At 43.3% G+C, this 24934-nt stretch overlaps 1 protein-coding gene across 5 annotated transcripts; it reads right to left on the reverse strand.

Moving 5' to 3' along the window:
• Positions 1-227: 227 nt before the first annotated feature.
• Positions 228-24387, reverse strand: NQO2 (N-ribosyldihydronicotinamide:quinone reductase 2). 5 transcript variants are annotated; one of them, XM_023534647.1, is made up of 8 exons: positions 23456-23693; positions 20596-20687; positions 19673-19811; positions 17923-18087; positions 5456-5586; positions 3227-3340; positions 2154-2255; positions 228-485 (listed from the first exon to the last, which is right to left on the reverse strand). In XM_023534647.1, exons 3-8 carry the CDS (start codon positions 19677-19679, stop codon positions 309-311), a joined length of 696 nt encoding a protein of 231 aa, XP_023390415.1. In that variant the 5' UTR covers positions 19680-19811; positions 20596-20687; positions 23456-23693; the 3' UTR covers positions 228-308. The 5 variants fall into 5 exon arrangements, with proteins under 5 accessions (XP_023390415.1, XP_011365370.1, XP_011365369.1 ...); XM_011367068.2 differs by lacking the exons at positions 20596-20687; positions 23456-23693 and adding an exon at positions 24296-24387; XM_011367067.2 differs by lacking the exons at positions 20596-20687; positions 23456-23693 and adding an exon at positions 23990-24111.
• Positions 24388-24934: the final 547 nt, after the last annotated feature.

The following is a 24934-nucleotide window of genomic DNA, read 5'->3' on the forward strand; positions in this document are numbered from 1 at the left end:
AAACACAAAACTAACAAATCCAGCTTCATGTGAAGAGAACTATCTGAAAATAACATTACCCATGAAGACTGAACATAGAGAAATGGAAAGAAATTAGAAAAGAAAGCCTAGGTGAAAAATATTAGTCGGAATGAATTCAGTGCAACCAGCTGATTGCTGACATATTGGATCTGGCTGTGTAAAACTCTGAAAACATTCACGCACATCATTAAATAAATCCAGTTAACTTTGTTGTAATTTCATTTTATTACAGCATCATCTCTTTGCGTGTGCTTGCATGTCTTATGACGTGTACATGGAACAAAGTGTTACTCTCCAAAGTACCAAGGGGGTGTGCAGTGGATGGGCTCTTCTTTCCAGATAGTTTTCAGCCTCTGGGCCCAGGATGCCACCATCCTCTTTCTTTCTTCTTCTGATGCAAACTCAGGAGCAAAACTGATCTGAGGGGCAAGGACTTTAAATCCACAGAAGTGCAATGCACCATGCTATAGCCAGAAAGAAAGAAAATAAATGATTAGAAGCCACGCTCTTTACCTATCATTCAGTTAAATAATTAAAGGGGGGAAATGGTATGAAATAAACCTTTAAAAAATAACTGAACAACGTTAATGCTACTGGGTAACTGAAAACAACTGAAGGGCCCTATACTCTTAGGATGCTGGCCATTACAAGTGAAGTAAAGAACTCTGGGTGGCTGGAAGTTCCCCGTTCTGATTCTTGAGATTAATCTGTAATCTTTGCTACTGATTCAGACACTATACTTTATGGTTTTGATTGATTAGGCAAATTATGGTACATTCATAAAATAGGTTATTCTAGAATGAGATTATTCTAGCTAAAAAATGCCACCATGGAAGGCTGTTCAAAATACATGTGAAATGAAAACAAGAAATATGAAGCTATATTTATGGCATAGCACTTATGTAAAAAAATAAACATAATATACCTAATAATAAAAAATATATATGTAAGAATTTATATGAGCCATAAGAAAATACATCAAATCATTAAAAGTGATTATTTTTAAGGTATGATTAGGAGGACTGAGTTTCTATTTTTATATTTTACAGTCTCACTTTTTTCTATAACACGTACTTTTGCAAACTGAAAAAATATAAAGATTTTTAAAAACAAGAATTTAAACTTGGCAAATGGCACGTAAGAGATTGGTTGGCCTGTGGAGAAAGAAGTTCAGGCTTGTAACATCATTTCCTTTGGCAGAGCATCACTAAATGGAATCTCTGTCTCATCTCCTTTCAAAGAAGACCACTTATTTTCTAGAACTATCACTCTCCTCCCTCTGTATTCCTTCCCTTAAAACCCACACCCTTGTCTAGGCCTGCTCTACCAGGGGTTGGTCAGAGGGCAAGAGGCCCACATACCGCTGTCTACGTTTTAAAAGAGCGCTCACAAACTGTTAAATATGTGATCTCCTCCCTCCGCAAACATCCCTTCTTAACTACTTGGAAGAACAGTCCCCATCTCAGTCTGGGCCTCCCTGGAGTTCTGTACTAAGATGTGGTGGCCTGACCCTTTTCTCCCTAACCACAAGCTGCTTGAACATGCCTTGCCCACTGCTTTCTCCTTTGCAGAGAACCATCCTCCGCCAACACTCGGGCCTAGGGGTACATACACAGACAGCCTGGCCTCCGCCTGGGAGCACGAGCCCTGAGTCCTCAAAACCTGGAGTGGGGGTCTCTGGGGAGGAGGCACAGCCCCTGGCTCCATGGACCTCGCCTGTGGGGGGTTCGTGAGGCTCTCGAGAATGCCTGACCCAGGGCACCTCTCACCAGGGTTTGAGAACGATGTCGCCTTCAAGAGACACGGTCTGTGGAGGTCGCCACACCTCTGCCAGTGCTCAGTGCCTGCACAGGGCCACATGGGGCGATTCTGTTTACCACGCATGGAGTGGGCTTCGGCTAACCAGGTTTGGCTTAGCTTCCACCCAGACAATACCAAAGGCTATCATTATAATACGTGTTGTCCTTATTGGCCAACCTTTGCAGTACTGCTAAGTAAAAAATTAAAAAGGGTAAATTGTTATAATTTTCTGTATCCAGGTAGAGTCAAAATGGTCTGAGTTTCAGGCTTCTGGAGTATCTCTGGGGGAGCTGTGGGAGACCGACGGGTAAGGGTCGGGGTGCAATGGGTACCTGGAGGGGCCACAGGAAGTACTTAAAATGTCCACTGACTCCAGTTTTTGTGTACATCTCTGCCGTGCCCCCAGTGGTTACTGAAAGAAGGGCAAATTTATCCTGCGGAAGGAAAAGCAAATGTGTTTGCATGGATTCCAGAGGTAGAGACAAACAAATGCTACTGTGACTCCAGCACAAAGCCTTATAATGACTAAAAGGGAAAATCTGAGGTCAGTTCCCTCCAGGGACGGACAAATATAACATTCCCATTTCTAGGAAGCCCAGCAATAGGTGACAAGTACATCCAATGGGAAGAGGGGAGGAAACAATCAGAAAAAGTGTATTGAGCAACTCCAGAGCTCAGATCTGTGCCAGCTTCTGGTAGACAGGGGACTTCAGTCATGTGGGGTAAGAAGAGGCGAAGTCAGAGGCGCTGACCTGGGTGTCTGTGAGGGCTGCAAGAGGCGATGAATGGTCTGGACACATGGCACTCACTAAATGATGGCATTACTTATGGTCAAAGCCAGATCTTTGTGACTCAGCGTTTTCCTTATTCGTACTGTTTTCTGAGGCTTTTAGAATTTTTAAAAATCACGTATTTTAGTAAGAAATTCATATCTACCATGTATTTGGTATGTAGCAGCTTCTATACAATCCTCACCCTATATGTAGGTGTCATATTATCTTTTCAATGGGAATGGGAAGCACTGAGAGGTGAACTGGTGTGAGGCTAGAGCTCTATTTTGCCTCTCGGAGCCAGGGCTGACCACGTATGGCCCACTTCACTCTCCCCTGACACCATCCCTAGGCCTTTTGGCCATGCATGTAGTTAGCTGTGGATGTGTCTGTATCCCTCACTAGACAAAGCTCCATGACTTCAAGACAATGCTTTTCTCATCATGTACAGCACACAGGGCTTTCTTTGCACATAGTTGATGCTCAATTGATATTTATATTTATTTATTTTCCCCTCTTTAATCCCCCCTCCTGCCCTTACACAGTATTTATTTTTTAAAAAACAAACCAGAAATATAACTTAATGAGATGCCCCCTTCTCTCCCCTATAGTGATCCTTATCCCAAAGCACATACCTTGAGAAAACCGGAATCATAGAATCCTGGAATGTCGAAGGCAAACCCCTGGCACAGCACCCTGTCCATCCAGCCCTTTAGGATGGCTGGCACACTAAACCAGTACAGTGGGAACTGGAGACAACACCAAGGACAAAAAATGAGGCAGTTCTCTCAGATTTAGTAGTTTTAGTCTATCTGGTGACTCAGAAGGAATCCCACTCTCCTTCTCTTCCCAGGTGACTGGGCAGGAATGTAACCCACATGGCAGCATGAATAAGGATATTTCATCCCTTTCACTCTGAGGCATGCAATGTGGACATAGGATGGTGGGATGGAGTGAGGCAGAGCTGACAATGGTCCTGGTTGCTGTTACAGGTTGTTCATCATCCCCCAGTGACAGCCCCCTAATGCTGGTCCCTGAGTAGGCAGGGAGGCACTGGGAAGCTCTGCTGGCTCTGTGGCAGCAGTCTCTGTGATGGATCCAATCAACGGGACAAGAGGAAGGGTGTAGAAAAGTGTCTGCCTGGGGGGTGAGTTGCTGGCATCTGGGAGTCGGACTGAGTTAGGTTCTGAGAAGACACAAACTAAAGCCTTATCTTCAGATTCCATACACCAGCAGTAAGACTTACCTGAAGTTCCCTCGGTTCTCATAGGAGCCTTAACACTACATGCAACAATGTCATCAATGAAGAGAGATGGACACAGACACTAATCTGCTACCAAAGGTGAAAGAAGTCCATGTTTTGTGTGCTTTCACTATAAATCTAACTCAGGACTTGGCATTGAAATCCAAGCTCCACAACCTATTGCTGTGTGATATTTGACAAGTTTCTTAACTTCTCTGTCCCTCCTCCTCCTCATCTGCAAATAGGGCTACTACTAGTTGCTAGCTCATAGCATTGTGGTGAGGATTCAGCGACACATCATAGTGCCCAGAACAGAGTAATTGCTCAGTGAATGGTGAGCTATGATAACAATAGTAGTAGTAGTGCTGAATGAAAAAAATAAACTAACGATGCAGACTCTCTATGCAAATTATCAAGAAGAAGGAAGGCAGGAAGAAGAGATGTGAAATGGGGTAGGAAAAAAGAAAATCCACTGTAAAAAGAACAGGTCTTAGCTTGCTTTAGCTACCCAGTTACATGAGTGGTCAGCTGACCCCAAGGAGACAGGAAGAGAAGAGCGAGAGAGCTGAGCATGGTTCTAAGGCCAGTCTTGATATAGCCCCATCATCCCGGTGCCAGGAAGAGGTGGTCTTGTTCTCCTGAACACTCCCAGCTGTCAAGCAGAGCTGGGAAACAGACAACCTGGACCAATCAGATAGATCTTGGAGATTCTGGGTCTAGAGACACCAGTCCTTGGTGTACAGCAAGAGAAGAACAGAGCCAGCATGTGGAGAAAAGAAAATAAGACCCAGAGAAAGAAAGAGCAGACATGTCCAAGCCTCTGTTTCCACTCTCCCTTGCCATGGTCTGTCCTTGGGTTCCAGAAGACCTAAGTGACGAGGGCCCTTAGAATAAATTCCCCTTTGTTCTAGTTTGACTTGGATTTCGATGACTCCCGAAAAGTACTTGCTTATTTTGCTGCCAGGCTATGGTCATACCCATGACTGCAAGTCTGTCTAGCTGTGCCGGGGAGAGGCCTGGGTGAGTTAGAGCCCTTACAAGCAGTGTCCTGGGCCAGTTCTTTCTGCAGAGAATCCACGGCGCTGGGACAATTTGTGAATGAATACAAGAATAGTGAGCAGGTGAGGCAACAAATGATAGGCAGAAAACAAAAGATTTTCCTCTTAATGATCAGGATATTTAATGATCAGGAACTGATCATTAAAGATCAGTTCCTGATATTTAATGATCAGGAACTGATCAAAAGATTTTCCTCTTAATGATCAGGAACTGCACTTGATTAAAAATCTCTGATAAACACTGGTGTAGACAAATCTGGTTTTCATGCAGCCTGTGCCTGTCTGGGGGTGGGGATCCAAAGGGAATAAAAGCAACATGATATGTATGATTCAGATGTTTCTTGAACCACTGGGCTAAAGGGAAAATCATTCTTATTTACTTGCAAGTCAGGATTTTGAATGAGTGATACTGGTTACATACATCTCTTTACCCAACTAGACATAAATAAGTGTGCAAATATGCTAAAAACATCAATAACACTTCAAGGAGCATAAAACTCAGTTTTTAGAAAGAGTTTTTACTTAGAATGAATCTAATTATAGTAATTAGAGGAAAAACAAACCTGAAAAATCACTAGATCAGCCTCCTGAACCTTTTTCTGCTCGTCAATTATGTCACTGGTCAAAGACCTCTTCTTGCAGGCTTCATATGCTTCCACTCCATAATTGAAGAACTCAGGATTAGAGAGAGCACCTGGAGAGGAAGAAGCCAAATGTTCTCATTCTTACGGGAGCATCCACGGCCCATCTCGGCCAATCCCAATACTGTTATTGTTATTTGGACACTCTAAAGCAAGTTACCAGACATAGTGAGGTCAGGCTACGGAAATAAAAAGAGAGGAATCTACGGTCCTACCTTCAAGGGACCCAAAGTCCAGTAGGAGTAGATAAATAACCAATGATTAACATACAAAACAGGATGGGTCAGCTGGCTCAGTCTAATGTTGAGGCCAGATCAGCCTCCACAATCAAGATGTATGTGTTCTAACCCTGGAGTGTGTATTAAATATAGCAGTGGTCCAAAGGGGCAATGATCAGCTCTGTTTTGGTGAGTTAACAAACACATCCTTGGGGATGAGCTTTCTGAACTGGGTTTTGAAGATGGAGCAGGAGTTCACCAGGCAGCCTGGAACACTAGAGGGAAGTGGAAGGGCATTCTGAGCCAAAGACAGGGCAGTGTGTCTGACAAGCTGGCTAGCCCAGAAAACACCACCAGGAGTGCATCTGAGGAACTGGGGTGAAAGGCCAGGAGGGATGCAGGTGATACAGCAGCAGAGATGGGCCAGGTCTTGAGAGCCTTGCTCAGGAGCTAGACCTTTTCCTGTACATGGGGAGCCATACAGTTTAAGTAGGATAAATAAATTCATTGATTTGGGTTTGAAAAAGCTCACTATAGTAGCAATGATTCAAGAGCAAATCTGAGTGGGAGGTGAAGTCAGGTGGCAGCAGTGGGTGGGAGGAAGTGTTTCGGGTGTAGAATTTACAACAGCACTATCTACAGCAACTAAAATGAAAGATGTTATTGTGATCTACACCTTTAGTGAGGTTCTTCTCAACCAAAATGATTCATCAGAAGGCATTAATCAGCATTAAAAACAGGTTACCATTTATTGAGCACTTCCTACTTATCAGGTGCTGTGCTCTACACACATTTTCTCTATCTTCATAAGAACTGATGAGATGAGTATAATTCCCAATCTACCAAAGAGGAAACTGAGACTTAAGAGGCTCAGTGACTAGTTAAATGCCATGGAGTCTTAAGTGGCAGGAAAGGTGGGAGGACTGAGGTTCAGGTGTGAATGACTCCACACTCAGGGTCTGAGGAGGAGCAGGCAAACTCCAGGCCACTTGAGAAGAGCCAAAAGGAGAACTGAACTGGTAGTCCTTTGATAGATGCATAATTTTAAGACATTTCAGTGTTCTTTGCTTCTTCTTTTAACCTACCTATATTTCATTTTCATTCAAAATACATATATAGAGTGCCTTCCTTACATAAGGTTCAGTTTTGACAGGAAACCCTGAGAGTAACTGCTGTAGGCAAGAGGTTATGTTCTCACAGGGAGGTTACCAGGTAAGGTTTTGGCCATTCCCAGTCCATAAGACCTCTAGCAGACACTGGGAATGGTTTAATAATCGAATAGACGAGAGACAGATTAGCAAGAGAAAATAATAAAATGTAATACACACATACATATGGGAACCCTGAACACATGAGAATCAGAGACCCCACATGCATGAAAAGTTCAGAGACATATAAGGCATTGTGAGCTAGGGATGAAGGAAGGTGCCTTGGGGGCTTCAAAGGGTCATTGCAAGATGATAGAAAAGTAGTTGTTTAATACATAGAAGTTTGCCCTGTCTTATAGATAGGTAAAAGAGGTTATCTCTAATCTCTTATTTTGGGCAAGTCCCCTAATTCAAGTTCTTTTAGGTAGTTAAGGGAGGGGCAGAAGTTTCTCTTGAGCCCAAAGCTAAAGTTGCCTTTAGCTCAAAACAATCCACATACCATGAAGACACAGCCTGGGGTGACTTGTTCTGAATGCCCACAATGGTAAACAGAGACAATAAAATGTTCATGAGCCAAATATATTCTAGAAAAAAATTTAAAATAAATATTGAAAGGGAGCAGAGTTTGCCACCCCATATACCTCTTTGGAGATCTTATTTTAGGCTGGTTAATTTTAAGAAACAGCAAACATGGGATAAGCTCTGAGAGCTAAGCAGAAGTTACCCTTTGTAATCAGTGGGTAAAAAAGGGGCACTGTAATAAATCTAACTGAAAGTAACCTCACAGGGTGATCTGATCATTCTTCCTAACTGGGCAGGTCATGCACAGTTATGCTTGAAACCTATCAACTCCTGTAGTACAAGGTTATCTTTGCCTCAAGCAAGGCCTAACCATTGCTCTCCGTGTTTAGGTTCACAGAAATAATCTTTTCCAGACCCCTGGAAGCCTTAACCACCCTCAAGGGAGCACATAATCTTGTTAACGATCCTGTACCTCACTTTATTCCACCTTGATGTACTCTTCTTTACATTCTCTCCTTATTCCAAATGTGTAAAAGAAACGGTCATCCTCCTGAGCATTTGAGATATTACTTCCCCGCAATGTCGTCAAGTTTTGGGTCAAACTCTTGTAAAAATTCTCTACAGGTTTGGACATTTTTACATTGAAAGTAATAGGACACTTATATGTGTAAGGGAAATCTCCCTTTTTAAGAGTGTTTCCCTCATTATACTTGGATGAGAAGGATATCTAAATCTCTGAAAACCTTTATCCATGGAGAAGGCTTGAACTTAAGTCTGTACAATCCTATCCTTGTTTACTGTGCTTTTCCTGGTAACCTCCCATTAAGGACTCCCCACCACCAAAATCAATATGTATCTTTAGCTAAAGGTGGTATTTAGGATAATAGCTTCTGACATTTTGGAGAGTTACTGAGATTTCCTGAATCTTTCTCATGTATATAGGACATCTACATGTTATTGAAGTTTAATTTTGTTTTTCTCCTGATAATTTGTCTCATGTCAATTTAATTAGTAGATCAGCTAGAAGAACCTAGAAGGGTAAGGGAAAAATTTCCCTCCTTGACAATATCAAAAGAAAAGGTATCCAAGTATCACAGGAAAATAAAAATATTTTTACAAATGTGGGTATGGAGAGTCCTTTCTAAGCAAGACAGGAAATCTAGAACCATAAAAGACTGACACATGGCTTGAAATAAAAATTGGAAACATAAATAGAAATCAACAGTGAGACTGGTAAGTTGCAATATATACCATGGAATGCTATATCATCTTTAAAAAGACTTCTGAAAGATATGTAAATAAATGAAATGCCATGACAGTGGTCCCGTAGATGAAAAAGGGGCCACACATTAAACCTGACATGCTCAGGGGAGGCCAGCAGGGTGGTCCCTATTGTGCGGGCTGGAAAATTACTGCTTGGCTATCACCCATGGGAACATAGGCTATCACCCATGGGAACATAACATTCTAACATTAAGCTTTTTGCTTCTGTACCCCCACTTGCACAACCGACCTATGGGTTGACAGGTAGTGAATAAGAGAAAAATAGACCTTTGTGTTTAAGACAGAATGAGGAATGGGATTTAGGGCTTAAAAACCCTGTACTTCTACATTTTGGGGCTGCTTAATTTGGGGTCTGCGTACCGCTGGCAGACTCAGCTGGCTGAATAAAAAGCATGTTTCCTATAACTCACTGATTTCTGGTGGTCTGTGTGTCTTTCGGGGGCTGGCGGTTACAACATTTGGAGGCCCCAGCGAGATCTCAGAGAGTGGCCCTGGGATCTAAGACCGGACCGGCCTCCGAAGTGATTGCTGTCCCTGTTACGGATTCAAAGGGGTGGCCAACCTGAAACGTTCCAGGGCCCTTGAATGCTGTGACGGGTCAGTACAATCGTCAAGGACGCAACCTTTAGGACACGCTCTTTGTTTCTGGTCCCGATGGGAATCTGGAATCTCCGAGGCCTCAGTGTCTGGATAAAAGGTACCTTCCTGTTTCTGTTGACAGGTCAGTGGGGGTCCATGGAGAGAATGGACGCAGTCATATCTCCCGGACCATGGCCAGGCCGCGGGACGCCGCCTCCTGTGCCCTGTTGTTGGGTTCTGTTTATTGTCTCTGGTCATGTCTAGGTTGTAGGTGGCGGACTTCTCTGGGTCCACCTACACCCCAGTAATTGTTCTTGACTGAGTGTCTGATTGTTCTTGTCTGAGTGTCTGTTTTCTGTTTTCTGCGCAAGCAATGGGGGGAAGCCTGAGTTCACAGAAGACACCTTTGGGTTGTCTCCTGCGACATTTCAAAGAAGGGTTTGTAGAAGGAGCTGATTATGGCATAAAATTTTCTCCGGACAGACTAAAAACATTGTGTAAAGTTGTGACTGTCTTTTGATGTAAACTAGTCTCCGGAGGGTTCTTTTGACAGGGGTTTAGTGAAGAATGTTTGGAAGATTGTCACGGGAGACCCAGGACATCCCGATCAGTTTCCCTACATCAATTAATGGTTAAACCTTGTTCAGACATCCCTTCCTTGGCTCTGCTGGTGTGCCCTTTCTCTAGGGGTGCAAGTCTTAGTTGTGAGCCCCCCGAAACATGCAGCAGCTGAATCTCCAAGACGGCCCAGTCCCTCAGTCCTCCAATCTCTACCAGAGCACAGTGACCTTCCCCCGCCCTATAATCCAGGACAACAGAGGCCAAATAGCACCACCTCACCTCCTCAGACGCGCCTCACCTCCTCCGACACCTCCTCGACACGGGCAGGTAACCCGGGCGGGGCACCAGCCAATACCACCACCCTGGCCATCCTCCCCTTGGGAGAAGCACCACCCCAGGGGCATCACACAGACAGGCCCTTTATGATTTACGACTAGTGACCTGTACAACTGGAAGGCACAGAATCCGCCTTTCTCTGAGAAACCCCAGGCATTAATAGGACTCTTAGAAAGTGTCTTTCAGACTCACTGCCTCACCTGGGACAATTGCCAACAGCTTTTAATTACTCCCTTCACAGAGGAAGAATGCGGAGGCATTCGGACTGAAACACAAAAGATAGCTGCGGGAGGGAGGAGAGTTGAGGAAGCAGGGAAACAGATTGAGGAAGAATTTCCCTCCATCCACCCAGACTGGGGACACAATTCTCAGTCAGGGAGAACGGCATTAGATCGGTACCACCAGATTCTAATTGGGGGAATTAGGATGGCTGCTCGTCAGCCAACTAACCTTTCTAAGGTAACTGAAGTTATACAGGGACCTCAGGAATCCCTTGGAGCATTTCTTGAATGAGGCTTACTGGGTATACACCTCCATTGATCTTGAGGCCCCTGAGAACCAGCAGGCAATTAATATAGCCTTTGCTACTCAGGCAGCCCCTGATATCCCATGTAAATTGCAAAAAATTAGAAGATTTTGCAGGGATGAACCTGTCCCAACTTGTCGAGATAGCCCAGAAGGTGTTCAACAACAGGGAGGCACCGGATGACCCCAAACGTATGGCTAAAATCCAAAGCTACTGTCATCAACCCAGCCAATCTGTTGCCCGACCCAGACCCCGAGACCCCCATTCATTAGTGCATAGATTTCACTGATGCTGTGTGTTCCTCGTGGCCAGACCTCAAAGATTCCCCTCTGCCTGAGGCTGATGAAGTTCTGTTCACGGACGGGAGCAGCTTCATGCAGGAAGGAAGGAGGTATGCTGAGGCAGTGGTTGTAACTCTAACTGGCACCATCTAGTCACAGGCTCTTCCCCATAGGACTTCTGCTCAAAAGGCAGAACTTGTCGCCCTCACTGAGGCACTAAGATGGGGAAAGGATAAGGCAGTCACAATATACACTGACAGCCGATGCGCCTTTGCCGTTACACATGTACACAGAGCCATCTACAAGGAAAGAGGGCTTCTGACTTCAGCTGGGAAGGACATCAAGAACAAGGGGGAGATCTTAGCCTTACTTGAAGCCTTATAGATGCCTAAGACTCTTGCTATTGTTCTTTGTAAAGGGCATCAAAAAGGGAATAGTCCTGAGGCTGAGGGAAACCGACGAGCCAATGCAGAGATAAGAACAGTGGCCACAAGGCCAGTGGGGCCCCCACTACATCTACTGACTGTTGTCCCTTACCCAGAACTGCCTCCGTCTCCGACCTATACGGCAGAAGAGAACATATATTTTCAAGATAAGGGAGCCACTAGGAACCAACAGGGGTGGTGGACAACTCCAGATGGAAAAATCGGGATCTCACGGCCCTTGGAAGGACTCTCCTCCACCAACTACACCAGACCACACACCTAGGGCGAACTAAGATGCTGCAAGCTTTAGACCCCTACTTTCACTTGTTAAAAGGGAGAAGAACTGCAGAGGAGATTGCCTCACGATGCCCGGCTTGTGTCCAAATTAATCCAAAGAAGGGGAAGATAGAATCTAGGCATAGGGAAAGAGAAACTTATCCGGGGGACCACTGGGAAGTAGATTTCACTGAGATAACCCTGACTGTTGGGGGCTACAAATATTTACTTGTTTTTATAGACACCTTTTCAGGATGGGTAGAGGCCTTCCCTACCAGGAAAGAGACTGCCTTAGTAGTTACTAAGAAACTACTACAAGAAATTCTCCCTCGATTTGGTCTCCCTGGAACTGTAGGGTCAGATGACAGGCCAGCCTTCATAGCAAAGGTATCACAACAATTGGCTAGCTACCTAAATTTGCAATGGAAACTCCACTGCACTTACTGGCCTCAAAAGTTCAGGCCAAGAAGAGTGAACGAATCGGACCCTAAAAAAGACATTGGTCAAGTTAGGATTAGAAACTGGTGGGACCTGGGTAGAACTTCTCCCCTTTGCTCTTCTCCAAGCCAGGTGTACTCCATATATTAACAGATTCACCCCATTAGAGATTTTCTTTGGAAAACCCCCACCTTTAGTACCTAGAATAGAAGATGAGAAAAAGGCAGAACTACGTAACCTTGTCTTACTTAAGCCTTTACAGGCCCTTCAAAGTGTACAGAAGGAGATTTGGTCTGGGGTTCATGCTGCCCACTCAGCTCCAGGGGACAGACTTCCCCATCAGTTTCAGCCTGGGGACTCTGTGTGGATCCGGAAGTTCATTTCCAAGGGACTAGAACCCAAATGGAAAGGAATCTTCACTGTCTACCTGACGACGCCCACTGCAGTTAAAGTAGATGGCATCCCATCATGGATTCACTACTCCCACGTGAAGGCAGCACGAGAGTGGACAGCTCAGGAAGACGGACCCTTAAGACTAAGACTCAAGCATACATAAGTCTAACCCTTTGTTTCTTCCTTTTTATCTTTTTAGCCCAGGCATTCGACCAGCCACAACCAAAATCAGAAGGAGTATTAATAACTTTGCTAACGACAATACACAAGGTCTTAAATAAGACCACCCCAGACATAGGACAAGATTGCTGGTTGTGCCTAAACCCAAAAACCCCCTTACTAAGTCGGGGTAGGAACTCCCTTAAACTTAACTGAGCTCAGCAGGCTAGAACTTCAAGTCGATTTACTAGCAGAAGTAGTCCTCCAAAATAGAAGAGGTTTAGATTTATTATTCTTAGAACAAGGTGGATTATGTATGGCTCTAGGTGAAACCTGTTGCTTCTATGCTAATAACTCTGGAGTAATTAGAGAGAGCTTATGACTAGTAGAGAGAAATTTAGATGCCAGGGAAAAACAAAGACTAGAATCAGATAACTGGTTTCATAGGATGTTCAACTGGTCCCCATGGCTAACAACCCTTCTATCTGCTATAGCTGGACCTTTAATCCTCCTCCTCTTCTTGTTAACTTTTGGCCCATGTTTCCTTGATTTCTTGTTTGCATATATAAGGAAGAGAATTAATTCTATTAAACTTTTAGTATTACAAAATAGAGGCTATGAGCAAATTCCACATGAAGAATCAAGGATTTGATTTTCTGCTAAGGCCAGTGGGGAATGTGCTGGCTGGAAAATTACTGCTTGGCTATCGCCCATGGGAACATAGGCTATCACCCATGGGAACATAACATTCTAACAATAAGCTTTCTGCTTCTGTACCCCCGCTTGCACAACCTATCTGTGGGTTGACAGGTAGTGAATAAGAGGAAAATAGACCTTTGTGTTTAAGACAGAATGAGGAATGGGATTTAGGGCTTAAAAACCCTGTACCTCTACATTTCGGGGCTGCTTAATTTGGGGTCTGCATACCCCTGGCAGACCCAGCTGGTTGAATAAAGACCATGTTTCCTATAACTCACTGAATTCTGGTGGTCCGTGTGTCTTTTGGGGGCTGGCAGCTACAACACTATAAACTCAGAGACTGAAATTAACAACATAGGATGATCTGAACATAAAAATTCCTAACTAAAAAGCAGGTCATAGCAGGTAGTCACATTCTGGGCTGTAGCTTTCTTGACAAAGGTCAATCTTTACCTTAGGTGAACTTCTCTATTATCTTTTTGTACCTAAAATAAAACACCTTTGAATGTCAGAGCAATCCCTTTTTTCCAGACCCCTCCGGGCACAACCCACTGTACCAGAGCAGGAGACCAGGGAATCCCTTATTTGTTATCTTATCTCCTGCATACCATCTCTCTATGCTATAAATGTTAATTACTAGGTCTCTTGTACCCATCAATGTAAAAGGAGTATGTATCCCTCCATTTTACTTTTTATCCAATCCCAGAGATTCCCTTGCTTTGCATTCTGCCACCCCCTTAATCTATCACCAATGAATTTTATGTAACCGTCCTTATACCTCTTCCTTTGATTCTAATGTATAACTGGAGCATTTTCTTAATCTCTGACGCAGGAAAATGTACAAAACACTATAAGATTGATGTTAACCCTTACGGGTGATTGTCCTCAGATATTTTTCATTCCTTGATCAAGGATTGAACTTAAGGTCATATTTAGAGAATTTCTTAAACTCAGGGAAGATCCTCAAAAGTATTGTAAATGGATTACCTCCAGAGCCCAATGAGAGAGGCAAATAAAATTTCACACTGTCCTCTCCTTCCCAAATCCAGACCAATTGGTTATTAATCCTTTTTCTCCCAGGGATAGCTAGTGCCAGTATAAAGGCATGGTTTGGCTTTCTGTCTGCCTGGGCCTTGTAGGCTGTCAGTTCTTTCTTATGGCTATTAGAGTGACTCTGGACGGTAATAACCTTTGCACCCTCTTGAGTCCATTGAATTGCTTAACACTGTCATTACTATTTACCAGTGTCCCAGGTGAAACTTGACAACGTATTTTTAAAAATTTAATTATTATAATAAAAAAATAAAACTATGTACCTGAAGGGGAAGAAACGAATTAGGGGTGATGTAATTAGTTGTGTGGGTAGATCAGTCTGATGTCACTTAAGTTACAAACCAATTCTTTGGGAATACTGACAGCAACTGTCCTTATCTTACAAATCTTAGCAAAACCAAAAATACAGCTTTAGAAGCGGTTCAAAATCCACCTATCTTTACCGTCCCCAATTCGTCCCCAATTCCTAAGACCGAAGGAAAAAAGGGAAACAAAGTTTTTTTAGAAAGCACAAACTGCTACTCTGACTACAAGACTCCCTTATAAGAACAAATACAAATCTTAATTGTCTTCTCCACAAATGTTAACAAGAATAACCTTTACCCATCTGAGCAGATAAAATTTACAACTAGTGAATTTTACATTATCATACCCATCTCGTGTCAGTAATTTAAAAACGAAGGCTAGGAGGTCTCTGTTTGCATCCATCTGTATGTTCATGCGTGTTGTGTGGTATTTTCTATTTCTGGGATGGTATTACTCATTTGTAATAGAGTTCTATTTAATTGGTTTAAGCAAGCACTTATATAAAAATTCTCAAAAATATGATGGAAACTAACCCAATGCTTTTCGGGATCACGCGATCTGGGGAAAAATATTTGACGCTAAATCTGGTTTGAGTTTGCTTTGGTTAAATAGACATGTCTTTAGACATATTATTAGCATTAAATATAATACTTTCATTCTACTTGGCTTTATTAATTAAGGAAATTCATGTTATCTCTGATTGCTTGGGCCACAGGACTAACTTTGGGAACCCACCTGCATTACAGACTCCTGAAATGAGATGTAACAGTTTAATCTAACTGAACTGTTCTCAAGACTGAGACTGGTTTAACAAGATCTGGAACAATGTATTAATCCAACTTTTAAAATGTAAAACTTCTCAGAAAGTTTCAAAGGCAAGCTTGAAGAGATTCAGGACAGGTCTCCCAAAGATGTGCCACTTTGGCATGTGATTTACTTTGAGTTGAAGGCAACTGAGGCCCTGAGGGCTCATGAGAAACTTTTACCTCTCCCATAAAGAATTTTAATTAGGGGCCTTGCCCTCACTAAAAATAACTTTTTATAACCTTTCTATGGGGCAGGGCAAACTTCTAATTACTAAACATCTGCTCTTCTGATCTTTCTGTGAATGACCTTCCTCCCCTGTGAAACCCCAAGGCTTCACATCCTTAGCTCAGAATGTCATGTATACCTCATTTTCCCTTTCCAGCTCTGAACCTCTCAGGTATGTGAGATTCTTATATGTACATCTGTAATTAAATTTGGTTATTTTCTCTTGTTGATCTGTCTCATATTTATTTGATAATTAAACAAGCCAGAAGAACCTAGGATAGAGGAAAGTTTATTCTTCCCTCTTAATAATAGAGCTCATTTATATTGAGAGAAATGCAAATTAGAACTGTACCAGGAGACCTTTTTTTTACCTATCAGATTGGCAATTATCAAAAAATTAGTAACCCTGTTGGTGACAGTGAGGAAATGAGCACTTGCAAATATTGCTGGTAAGAGTGAGTGTAAACTAGTTCAACACTTCTGGAAAGGAATTTGATATTATCTATGAAAATTAAAAATGCAAATTTCCTCACACCAGCAATTCCACTTCTAGATATACTAGCATATGTAGGAAAATACATTTGGCCATGATTAGTCATGGCAGCACTGTTTATAATAGCAAAAGATGAGAAATGACCTAAAACGCCCTTAGTAGGGGGCTACTTAAACTATGACCTCCATACAATGGAATAGTTTGTATCAGTAAAATAGAAAGCGATGTGAAAAACAATGTGTATAATATGCTACCATATTTTTTAAGTGGAGGGAAAATGGAGAATATACTTGTAATTGCTTTATATAGCACAGACGATCTCTGGAAGGATGTAGAGGAAACAGGTAACACTGGTTACCTGGGCAGTAAGAGAAACTGGGGGATAAGAAACAAACTTGCACTGTGGAATTCTCGACTTGAGAATTGTACATTATGTGCATTGATTAGCTTTTTTATTCAAAACTTTCTTTTAATTAAAAAAAACACAAAGAAAGCAAGAAAAGAAAACAAATAATCCAAAATGAGCAGAGGACCTGAACAGACATTTTTCTAAAGAAGACATACAAATGGCCAACAAGTACATTAAAAGATGTTCAACATAACTAATCACCAGGGAAATGCAAATCGAAACCACAGTGAGATATCACCTAACACCTGTTAGAATGGCTATTATCAAAAAGACAAGAAACAAGTGCTTGTGAGGATGTGGTGAAAAAGGAAACCTTTACACACTGTTGGTGGGAACATAAATTAGTGGAACTGCTATGGAAAACACTATAGTTTCCTCAAAAAATTAAAAATAGAACTACCATATAATCCAACAATTCCACTTCTGGGTGTTTATCCAAAGGAAAAAAAAAAAACAAGCCATTAATTTGAAAAGATATAGGCATCCTCATGTTCATTACAGCATTATTCACTATAGCCAAAGCATGGAAACAACCTAAATGTCTATCAGTGGATGAGTGGATAAAGAAAATGTGGTGTGTGTGTGTGTGTGTGTGTGTGTGTGTGTGTGTGTGTGTGTGTGTATGTGTGTGTATATATTCAGCCATAAAAAAGAACAAAACCTTGCCATTTGCAACAACATGGATGGACCTTGAGGGTATTATGCTAAATGAAATAAATCACACAGAAAAAGATAAATACTGTATGATCTTACTTATATGTGGAATATAAAAAAAAAAAAAAGAACAAACAAAACCCCCAAAACAAAACAAGGAATAATTGAGTTCATAGATATATGAATAATAATTGAGTTCATAGAATTGGTGGTTGACAGAGGAGAGGGTGGGGAATGGGCAACACAGTTGAACAGGGTCAAAAGGTACAAATTTCCAGTTATAAAATGAATGAGTCATGGAGAGATGTATGTACAGCATGGTGACCATAGTAAATAATTCTGTATTTAATATCTTGAAAGTACCTAGGAGAGTATATGTTGAAAGTTCTCATCACGAGGAAAAAAATTTATAAGATTGTGAGGTCATAAATGTTAACTGGACTTATTGTGATCATTATTTTGCAATATATACAAATATTAAATCCTTACGTTATAAACCCGAAACTAATGTTATGTCAATTATACCTTAGTAAAAAAAATGCACACACACAAAGAAGGAAGTTTTAAAAAACACAGTGCTTATGTCTCATGACTCACCAATGATATCTTTCCTTGTGGCTCTCGGCTCAAAGTCCATGGCATATAGATCAGAAACGGTGACGGTGCAGCCCTGCTTGCTCAGTTCATCCACAGCCACTTTCTTCAAGGATCCATTGAAAGACCTGGGTTCTTGGTGTGCATAGACGATGAGCACTTTCTTACCTAAATCCAGAGAAAAAAATGATTTCTCTTAAAGAGCAATTCCTCTTTGTCAAAATTCAATGAGGGCTAAGATGGAAATAAAATACATAGGAGCATCGTAGCAGTTGAAGCTAAGAAACATCAACCTTCTTAATGAGTGACAGTTTTAAATCCAGTTATAGCATAATAGCTCATTACCTGAGTTTACTAATACACAAACATACAATGGGTCAAATCATGATTCCTCAAAGATAACAGATCTAAGTTCTTTAAAAGCCCAATCTATTTTGGTTATCATCTATGAGAAGTTGCAGTCCTGTTCCCGAACATCAAAATAAAAAAGTACTGTAACTAATCTTTTGTGCTAACCTACATTGGCAGGCATCCACTACTGACATACAGTTCTGCTTCTTTTCCTCCAACCCCATCAAAATTTCTAACTTAAGTTATGAAAAGTTGGACCCCTAGTCCCACAGGGGCGTCAGGGCCACAAGGAGCCCTGCTTTTGGTGGTGAGGATGACAAGAAGTCTAAGAAAAGTCAGGTCTTATGAGTCCTGGCTGTGTCATTATTACCAATAGCCTCAGAAGCAGTATTTCCCTTGTTCAGAAGATTCTGTGAGATTATGTACTGATTTCTTCTGGGATGCAGCTGTGGTGATTTGCTTACATTTTCCCAGGTAATGTCTAAGACCAAAATGTTTAAACTCTTGATTTAAAATTTTCAATTTAGGCTCTTAAGAAGAAAATACAAAGGTTAGTTTGAAGCAAACAATTTTGTGGCATTCACCTGAGTATAAAGGTTGAATTCCTGAGTTAGATTAATGATTAATATTTTTTATTTTACCTTCTCAGACTTTTTGTTATAAATGAACTCTACTTGGGGGCTTAATAGAAAAATGGATACAAATGAAATACCTACACCAATGGTTCTTAACTAGGGGCAATGTTGCCTCCCAGAAGATATTTCACAGTATCTAAAGACATTTTTGGTTGTCATGACTGGGAAGGGGAACACTACTGGCATCTGGTAGATAGAGCCCCGAGGATACTGTTAAACATCCTACAATGCACAGGACAGTCCTATGACAGAGAATTATCTGGCCCAAAATATCAATAGTGCTAAGGTAGAGAAACCCAAATGTACAATATAATGTGTAAAATAAGGTGGATTTTTATGTTCTGAAATGAAAGGATTTTCATGTTATATTGTCGAGAGGAAAAAAAGATGTTGCAGAATGGGGTGTGTGTGTCATGAGCAGAGGCAAGTAAAGATGGAGTCATGCTAAATTTTTAACCATGGATACTCCTGGGGCTCAATCACTCAACAATTATATATTGAGTTATCGACTATGTCCTGGGGATCATTCCAGAGACCAAATAAGCATGGCCCTTACTTTCGAGGAACGGATATTTTTGGTAGGGTGAAACAGACAATAAACAAGTAAGAAACTATGAAACAAGGTAATTCCAGGTAGCGATCCACATTATAAACAAAGTAAGTTTTCTATACTTCAGTGCTGTTTGGATTTTTTATAACAACATATTCAATTTCTAATTAAAAATTTAATTAAAAAAAAGTTTAACTCCTCCGTAGTTAATAGTCACCTGCCATGTTCTAGGAAAATGATTTTTTTTTCCTGAATTCTGTCAAGAGGAAGGTCTGCTGTTAATCCTGCACACAGAAGATCTCAGTGTGGTTACCCAGGCTTCAGATGTGGTCACTCTCTTCACTGACCTCAACGATCTATAAGAGAAAAACAAACACTTGAGGGTGGTGGGGAGACAAGGTGGTGAGGGCGATGTACTGACTCAAGGCCTCACCACCACTTCGTTAAGGACGTGCAAAAGTCTCAGAAAGAAGGCTTTTCAAGAGAGACAAAGAGCCCTCTGGAGACTTAGGCCTCACAAGACAAATTACAGGGTGTCAAAACCAATACCTTTTTTTCCTTTTTTTTTTTTTTTTTTGAGAGGACTCAGAACCTTCTGTGAGGGGAGCCACAGGGAAAAGGTTTTTGAAAATGAGACATCTGATAGGAAGCAGGAGTCATGCCTCTCTGTCCTCCCTGTCCCTCCCGTGTTTTCCCTCCACATAATCAATGTAGCTGAACAGACAGAGGGCAAGGTATTAGTAGAAATTCATAGTTATCATGTCTACAATAGTCTACAGAGTACCAGAATGGCTGAGAAGAGCAAGAGGACAGTACATACAATGGCTGGCACATAATAAGGCTCTGGAAAAACGTTAGTTAGTTCTCCCTCAATGGCCTCACAGGCATGAGGGAGGTTGAATCTTCACTAACTGGCTTCATTCTGGGGGACGACAAGTGCCTCCAACAAATCTGCTCCCTCTGCCAGACAAAACAGCTCAGAGCCCGTGACCCAGATGATGACCAAATGACAATTTTAATATAAGTGCTTCTTTACAGGATAACAACAACAAAATAAAGAGACAGAAAATGAGATTATCCCCAGCTGCAATGAAAATCTGGAGTAGAGCCCAAATTAGCACCTTCCAGGGTACTCCATACCTTTAGTGTCCAGAGCTAAAGGGCCGAGATATGAAGAATATTGCTAAGAAGTGAAGGTGCAGGGGAATGGAATCTACCCCAGGCTGGGTGTCCTAGGGACAGAAAAGAAAAGAAGCTTAAATAATTGTGGCTGTAGCTGAGCTGGGAGAAGGCAGGGCACTTGAGGTGGAGAGGGAGCAAACAGCTCTGATCAGTCAGAGGATAGGAACTCCATCCAACTGCTCTCATATCTCAAAGGTGATTTCAAGTCCTTTCCCATTCCCTTAAATTGACTATTGATTAAACAGGAACCCACTTCTTTGGCTACCCAATATCCCCTCTCTTGTTCTTTAACAGTCCCTGAATTTATTCAGGTGTCAATGTTCCCAACTAAAGACTACAGTGCAGTTAGAGGTCCAATGACGTATAAGCAGAAGCCACCGGGTGGGACTCCTAGGAAATATCCTTAAAGGGTCTGATTCATAGGGGTTGGGGTCGGGGGTGGGGGAGGGGAGGGGGGGAGAGAAAGAGGTACTATTTTGACCTTTGACACTGGTTGGTGGAATGATAGCTAGGGTTCAGTGAATCATCTTGTTATCCTGGGGGCAAGGCTATGGTAGAGCAAAAATATGAAAGAAATCTGGATTCCTGATGCGTTCTTGGAGCTGCGAGATGGTTCTGGATTGTCAGAGGCCTCACAGTATCCCTGGCCTAATTTTTCCTTGCCCTATAGCTTAACAATAGATTGTCTCTGGTGGTTTGATCCAGAGCTTGGAAAGTCCCCTGCCATAGAAAGCTGCCCTGAAACTTACGACTAATGCCCTTATGCTTACTGATCACAATCCTTCTGGTCTAGCATTCTTTCTAGACTACTCACATCTTTGTTCCTGGGTTGCTAATGCCACCAGACAACCACATTGCCAGAAGAACAGCTCTGTGAAACACAATAGACCCCCTGGAACCATCATGTAGCCCCTGGAATAACGCCCAGATCTTCCTTTAAATACCCTAAGCCAAACTGAGAAGGTAAGGCAGTTTTTGAAGGTGTTAACCTGCTGCCTTCTCAGATCACTGGTGCTCTGACAATAAACGCTTATTCTAAATATCCCAACTCCTGTGACGGTCTATTGGCTGAGCGACGCAGGCAGCACGAGTCCCAGTCTCGGTTGCTCTCCGGTTTCAAGATCAAACTCTAAACTGTGTTTAAGCTGTTGGAGTTGACTCTCTACTATTAGCAGTGAGTGGCACACAATTCTTAACCAATCTAGGCATTCAGTCAGCTGGGTCCCCAGCTTGTAGGAAGACTCAGCCTTTGGCCAGGTGTTGCACTAAGTGCTGCAGCTATAGTCGTGAACAGGACAGACGAGAATGGAACTTTATACTGGAGGGGGAAAGGCAGACAAAACAAGCAGGCAAACAAAGCAACCACAGAATTCTAGATAAAGTACTAATAACAATGTTAATAGTGATAAGAAAATAAAGTACTTTCTCAGATAAAACAGCAGGGATGTGTTTGCCATTTTAGTATAGAATGGTCCATAAAGGTATCTCTGAGCAGGGATAGATGACGCGACATGCACCCAGGCATGCAAAGAGCTGGGAGAACAGCATGTATAAGGCAGGAGGTGGGAACTGGCCTGGAGTGTTCAAGAAAACTTGTTTGACTGACCTATAATTAAAAAAAAAGAGTTGAGTGGTGGATGGTGGGCCGTCAGAGGTGGGTGAAGTAGGACTAGGACAAAGATTTTATTCAAAGCGTAACAGGACAGCCATTGGAGCATCTTTAACTCCATGTGTTTTGTCTCTATTGTTTTGCTTGTCCCAGTTTGCATATTTACACTGCATGCCTGGACAGTGAGGGATTTGAGTTTGTGACTCTGCACCATGTACAATTCTCCTAGTTGTACAGAATAAGAAACTGAGGTTCAAGAAGTAAGCTATTTGTCCAAAATAAAAGATTCAAACTAGGCTTTTTTCACTTGTTGTCCAGTGCTCTTCACTTCCCCATCATTCACCTTCCTTAGCACCCCACTTCACAGCAGTAATCTTTTCTCCCTTGTTAGAAATTATGCACTTACCCAGGTTAATAGGAAAAAGAACCATGTGGGCTCTGAAACTTTTGATGTACACTATTTTACCTTAATTAGCATCCAGAAGCTATTTTATGTTTTCACTTTGCCTCTTTTCCAAAGAAATGGACAGGCTCTGTGCCTGTCATTCTAACAACTAGATAACGTTTCACTCTGTAGCTACACCACTGTCTGTAAACCCATTTGTGACTGTTTCTCTATTCCTGGCACTTAAATTATTTCCATTTTTTTTTTCCCCAGAACAGTCAATAGCACTGCTAGAAGCATTTATTATTTAATACACATTTTCCTTTTCATGTAGGTTTTGGCTGATATTTTCAGAGAGATTAAAGGTTAAAGAAACTAATTTTTTAAGCTTCTGTTATAGACTACCACAATATGCCTGACAAAGGCCCAGCGTGTGGTGAGCAACCTTTATGTCCCTTTACAAACTAATCTTGGGCTGCCCTGTTTCCTTATTTGTAAATTTCCTAGTTTTCTCGTGAGTAAATTTCCTGATTTGTTTCATTTGTAACACGGTTGAGGGCAGATTAAATGGGACAATTCTGTTAAACACTTATACCCGGGCCTAGCATGAGGTAGGGTTTAGGAAGCGGTAAATACAATCTTAATTTCAAAATGGTCAAATGGCCCACGGTAGAAGAACCACGGGGATCACGTGCTTCCATTCTGGCTGGCAAGTGAAAACTGGCAGAGACCTCTTCCGCCCTGCAGCCCCCGCGAGAGAGAAGCACTGCGGGAACTGTGCCTCCCAAGTCCTGGGCATCCGGCAAGTGGAGAAAGACACTCACCCGCTGCCAGGGACATCCCAGGAAAGGCGCGGCAGGACGCGGACCTGCGCCTCGGGAAAGGAAACTCTGGACGTCTGCGCCAGGTTCCGGCTGCAGGGGACTGCGCACTCGTAGCACCACGCAGGCGCCACGCTACAGCTGCCGGCGCCGCATGGGCCACAGGGATGCCAGGGATGTGAGGTGAGTTGCCCAGGGCACTGGCCCCTGGGCCGCTTGGCCGCAAGGCACGGAGCTCCTCCCCCGGCTGCCCCTGTGACTCCGCCCCCAACCCCCTCCAAGGCGACACTCCGCTCCTTCCTCAGACACGCCCTCTGGCCCCGCTCTTGGCCCCGCCCCCGCCCTGTGCTCCTCCGGCCCAGTCTCACTCACTGGGCCCCAACCGGGTCCCGCCTTGGTCCTTCCTACCCCACCCACGTGTGGAGAGCTGGGCTCAAGGAGCGTTTCCGCCTGCTGAGTGCAGCGAGGCGGAGACCGTGGGATGCGGACTCCAGAGATCGAGCCTCGGCGGGTGGGTGGGTCGTGGAGGGGCGGTACCTGTCGAGCGTGGCCCGGGGCGCAGACGCGAGGGAGGAACGCTTCGGGAGTGGAGGGCTATCCGGCGGCCTCGGAACCGTCCGCCTCGCGGCGGTGCTCGTCGAAGCACCCTCCCCCACCCCGCCCCGCCCCACACCACAGCTCCCGCACCTTCCCTCATTCCCCCCGCCCCTCTCCCGGCACCCAGGCGGGAGCGATGCTGGGGTGGGCCTTGGGTTCCACCGCTACGCCGCACTGGCTAGCCCGTTGGTGGCCGGGCCTGGCTTTCAGGGACTCCGAGCCTCGTTATCTTTCAGTCCAGTTCACCTCCCATCGCCGACGCAAGCCCTGGTCTGTCTCCTCTCCTTTCGGGGAACCCCGTGCCCTGCGCTCCGTGACTCATCCCCGTGCGCTGCCCTCTGACTCCTCCTGTCGCTTGCTCTGGTGTTCTGGAACCGCTGCTCCATCTCCCCTCCGCCTTACCCCCGCCTCGGTTCCCAGCAGCCTTCCCAGCCGAGGTCGCATGTTCTGATCCCTCCAGCTCTGGCTGGGGAGACTTGGGTGGGGTGGGGACCCTCCGAAGCCACCAAGTAACACAAGCCTCTACCCTCCTTTCCGCCCCTATTTCTCCACAGCCTGGTAATTGTAGGCTCTTGTGTGCAGGAGTTTAGCATCTGACTTAGATTCTTCCCCATCCATCACTTGGCTATCATCCCTCAGCACCTCTGCAGCCTTTAGTGTCCTCAGATATCCTACACTTATTAATTCTAAGGATCCTCACTGCCCATCAACCATGGACACCCACCCACTCTTGCCCCACATGGGCTAATCACCCCAAACTGCTCAACTGCTCAGCTCCTTTTTTAAAAAGTTAAATTTGTTGGGGTGACATTGGTTAACAACGTTACATAAATTTTTACATTTCAAGTGTACAATTTTATAAATATGTAATCTGTATATTGCATT

This window comes from Pteropus vampyrus, unplaced genomic scaffold (genome assembly GCF_000151845.1).
Source record: "Pteropus vampyrus isolate Shadow unplaced genomic scaffold, Pvam_2.0 Scaffold129, whole genome shotgun sequence".
Lineage (NCBI taxonomy): Eukaryota > Metazoa > Chordata > Mammalia > Chiroptera > Pteropodidae > Pteropus > Pteropus vampyrus.

What these genes read in the sequence shown, in the direction of transcription:
- NQO2 (XM_011367065.2), bottom strand. An exon ending in ATGATTCCGGTTTTCTCAAG is followed by an intron (nt 2,256 to 3,226) that starts GTATGTGCTTTG and finishes TTCCTTCCGCAG; the next exon opens with GATAAATTTGCCCTTCTTTC. An exon ending in ACTTCCTGTGGCCCCTCCAG is followed by an intron (nt 486 to 2,153) that starts GTACCCATTGCA and finishes TTCTGGCTATAG; the next exon opens with CATGGTGCATTGCACTTCTG.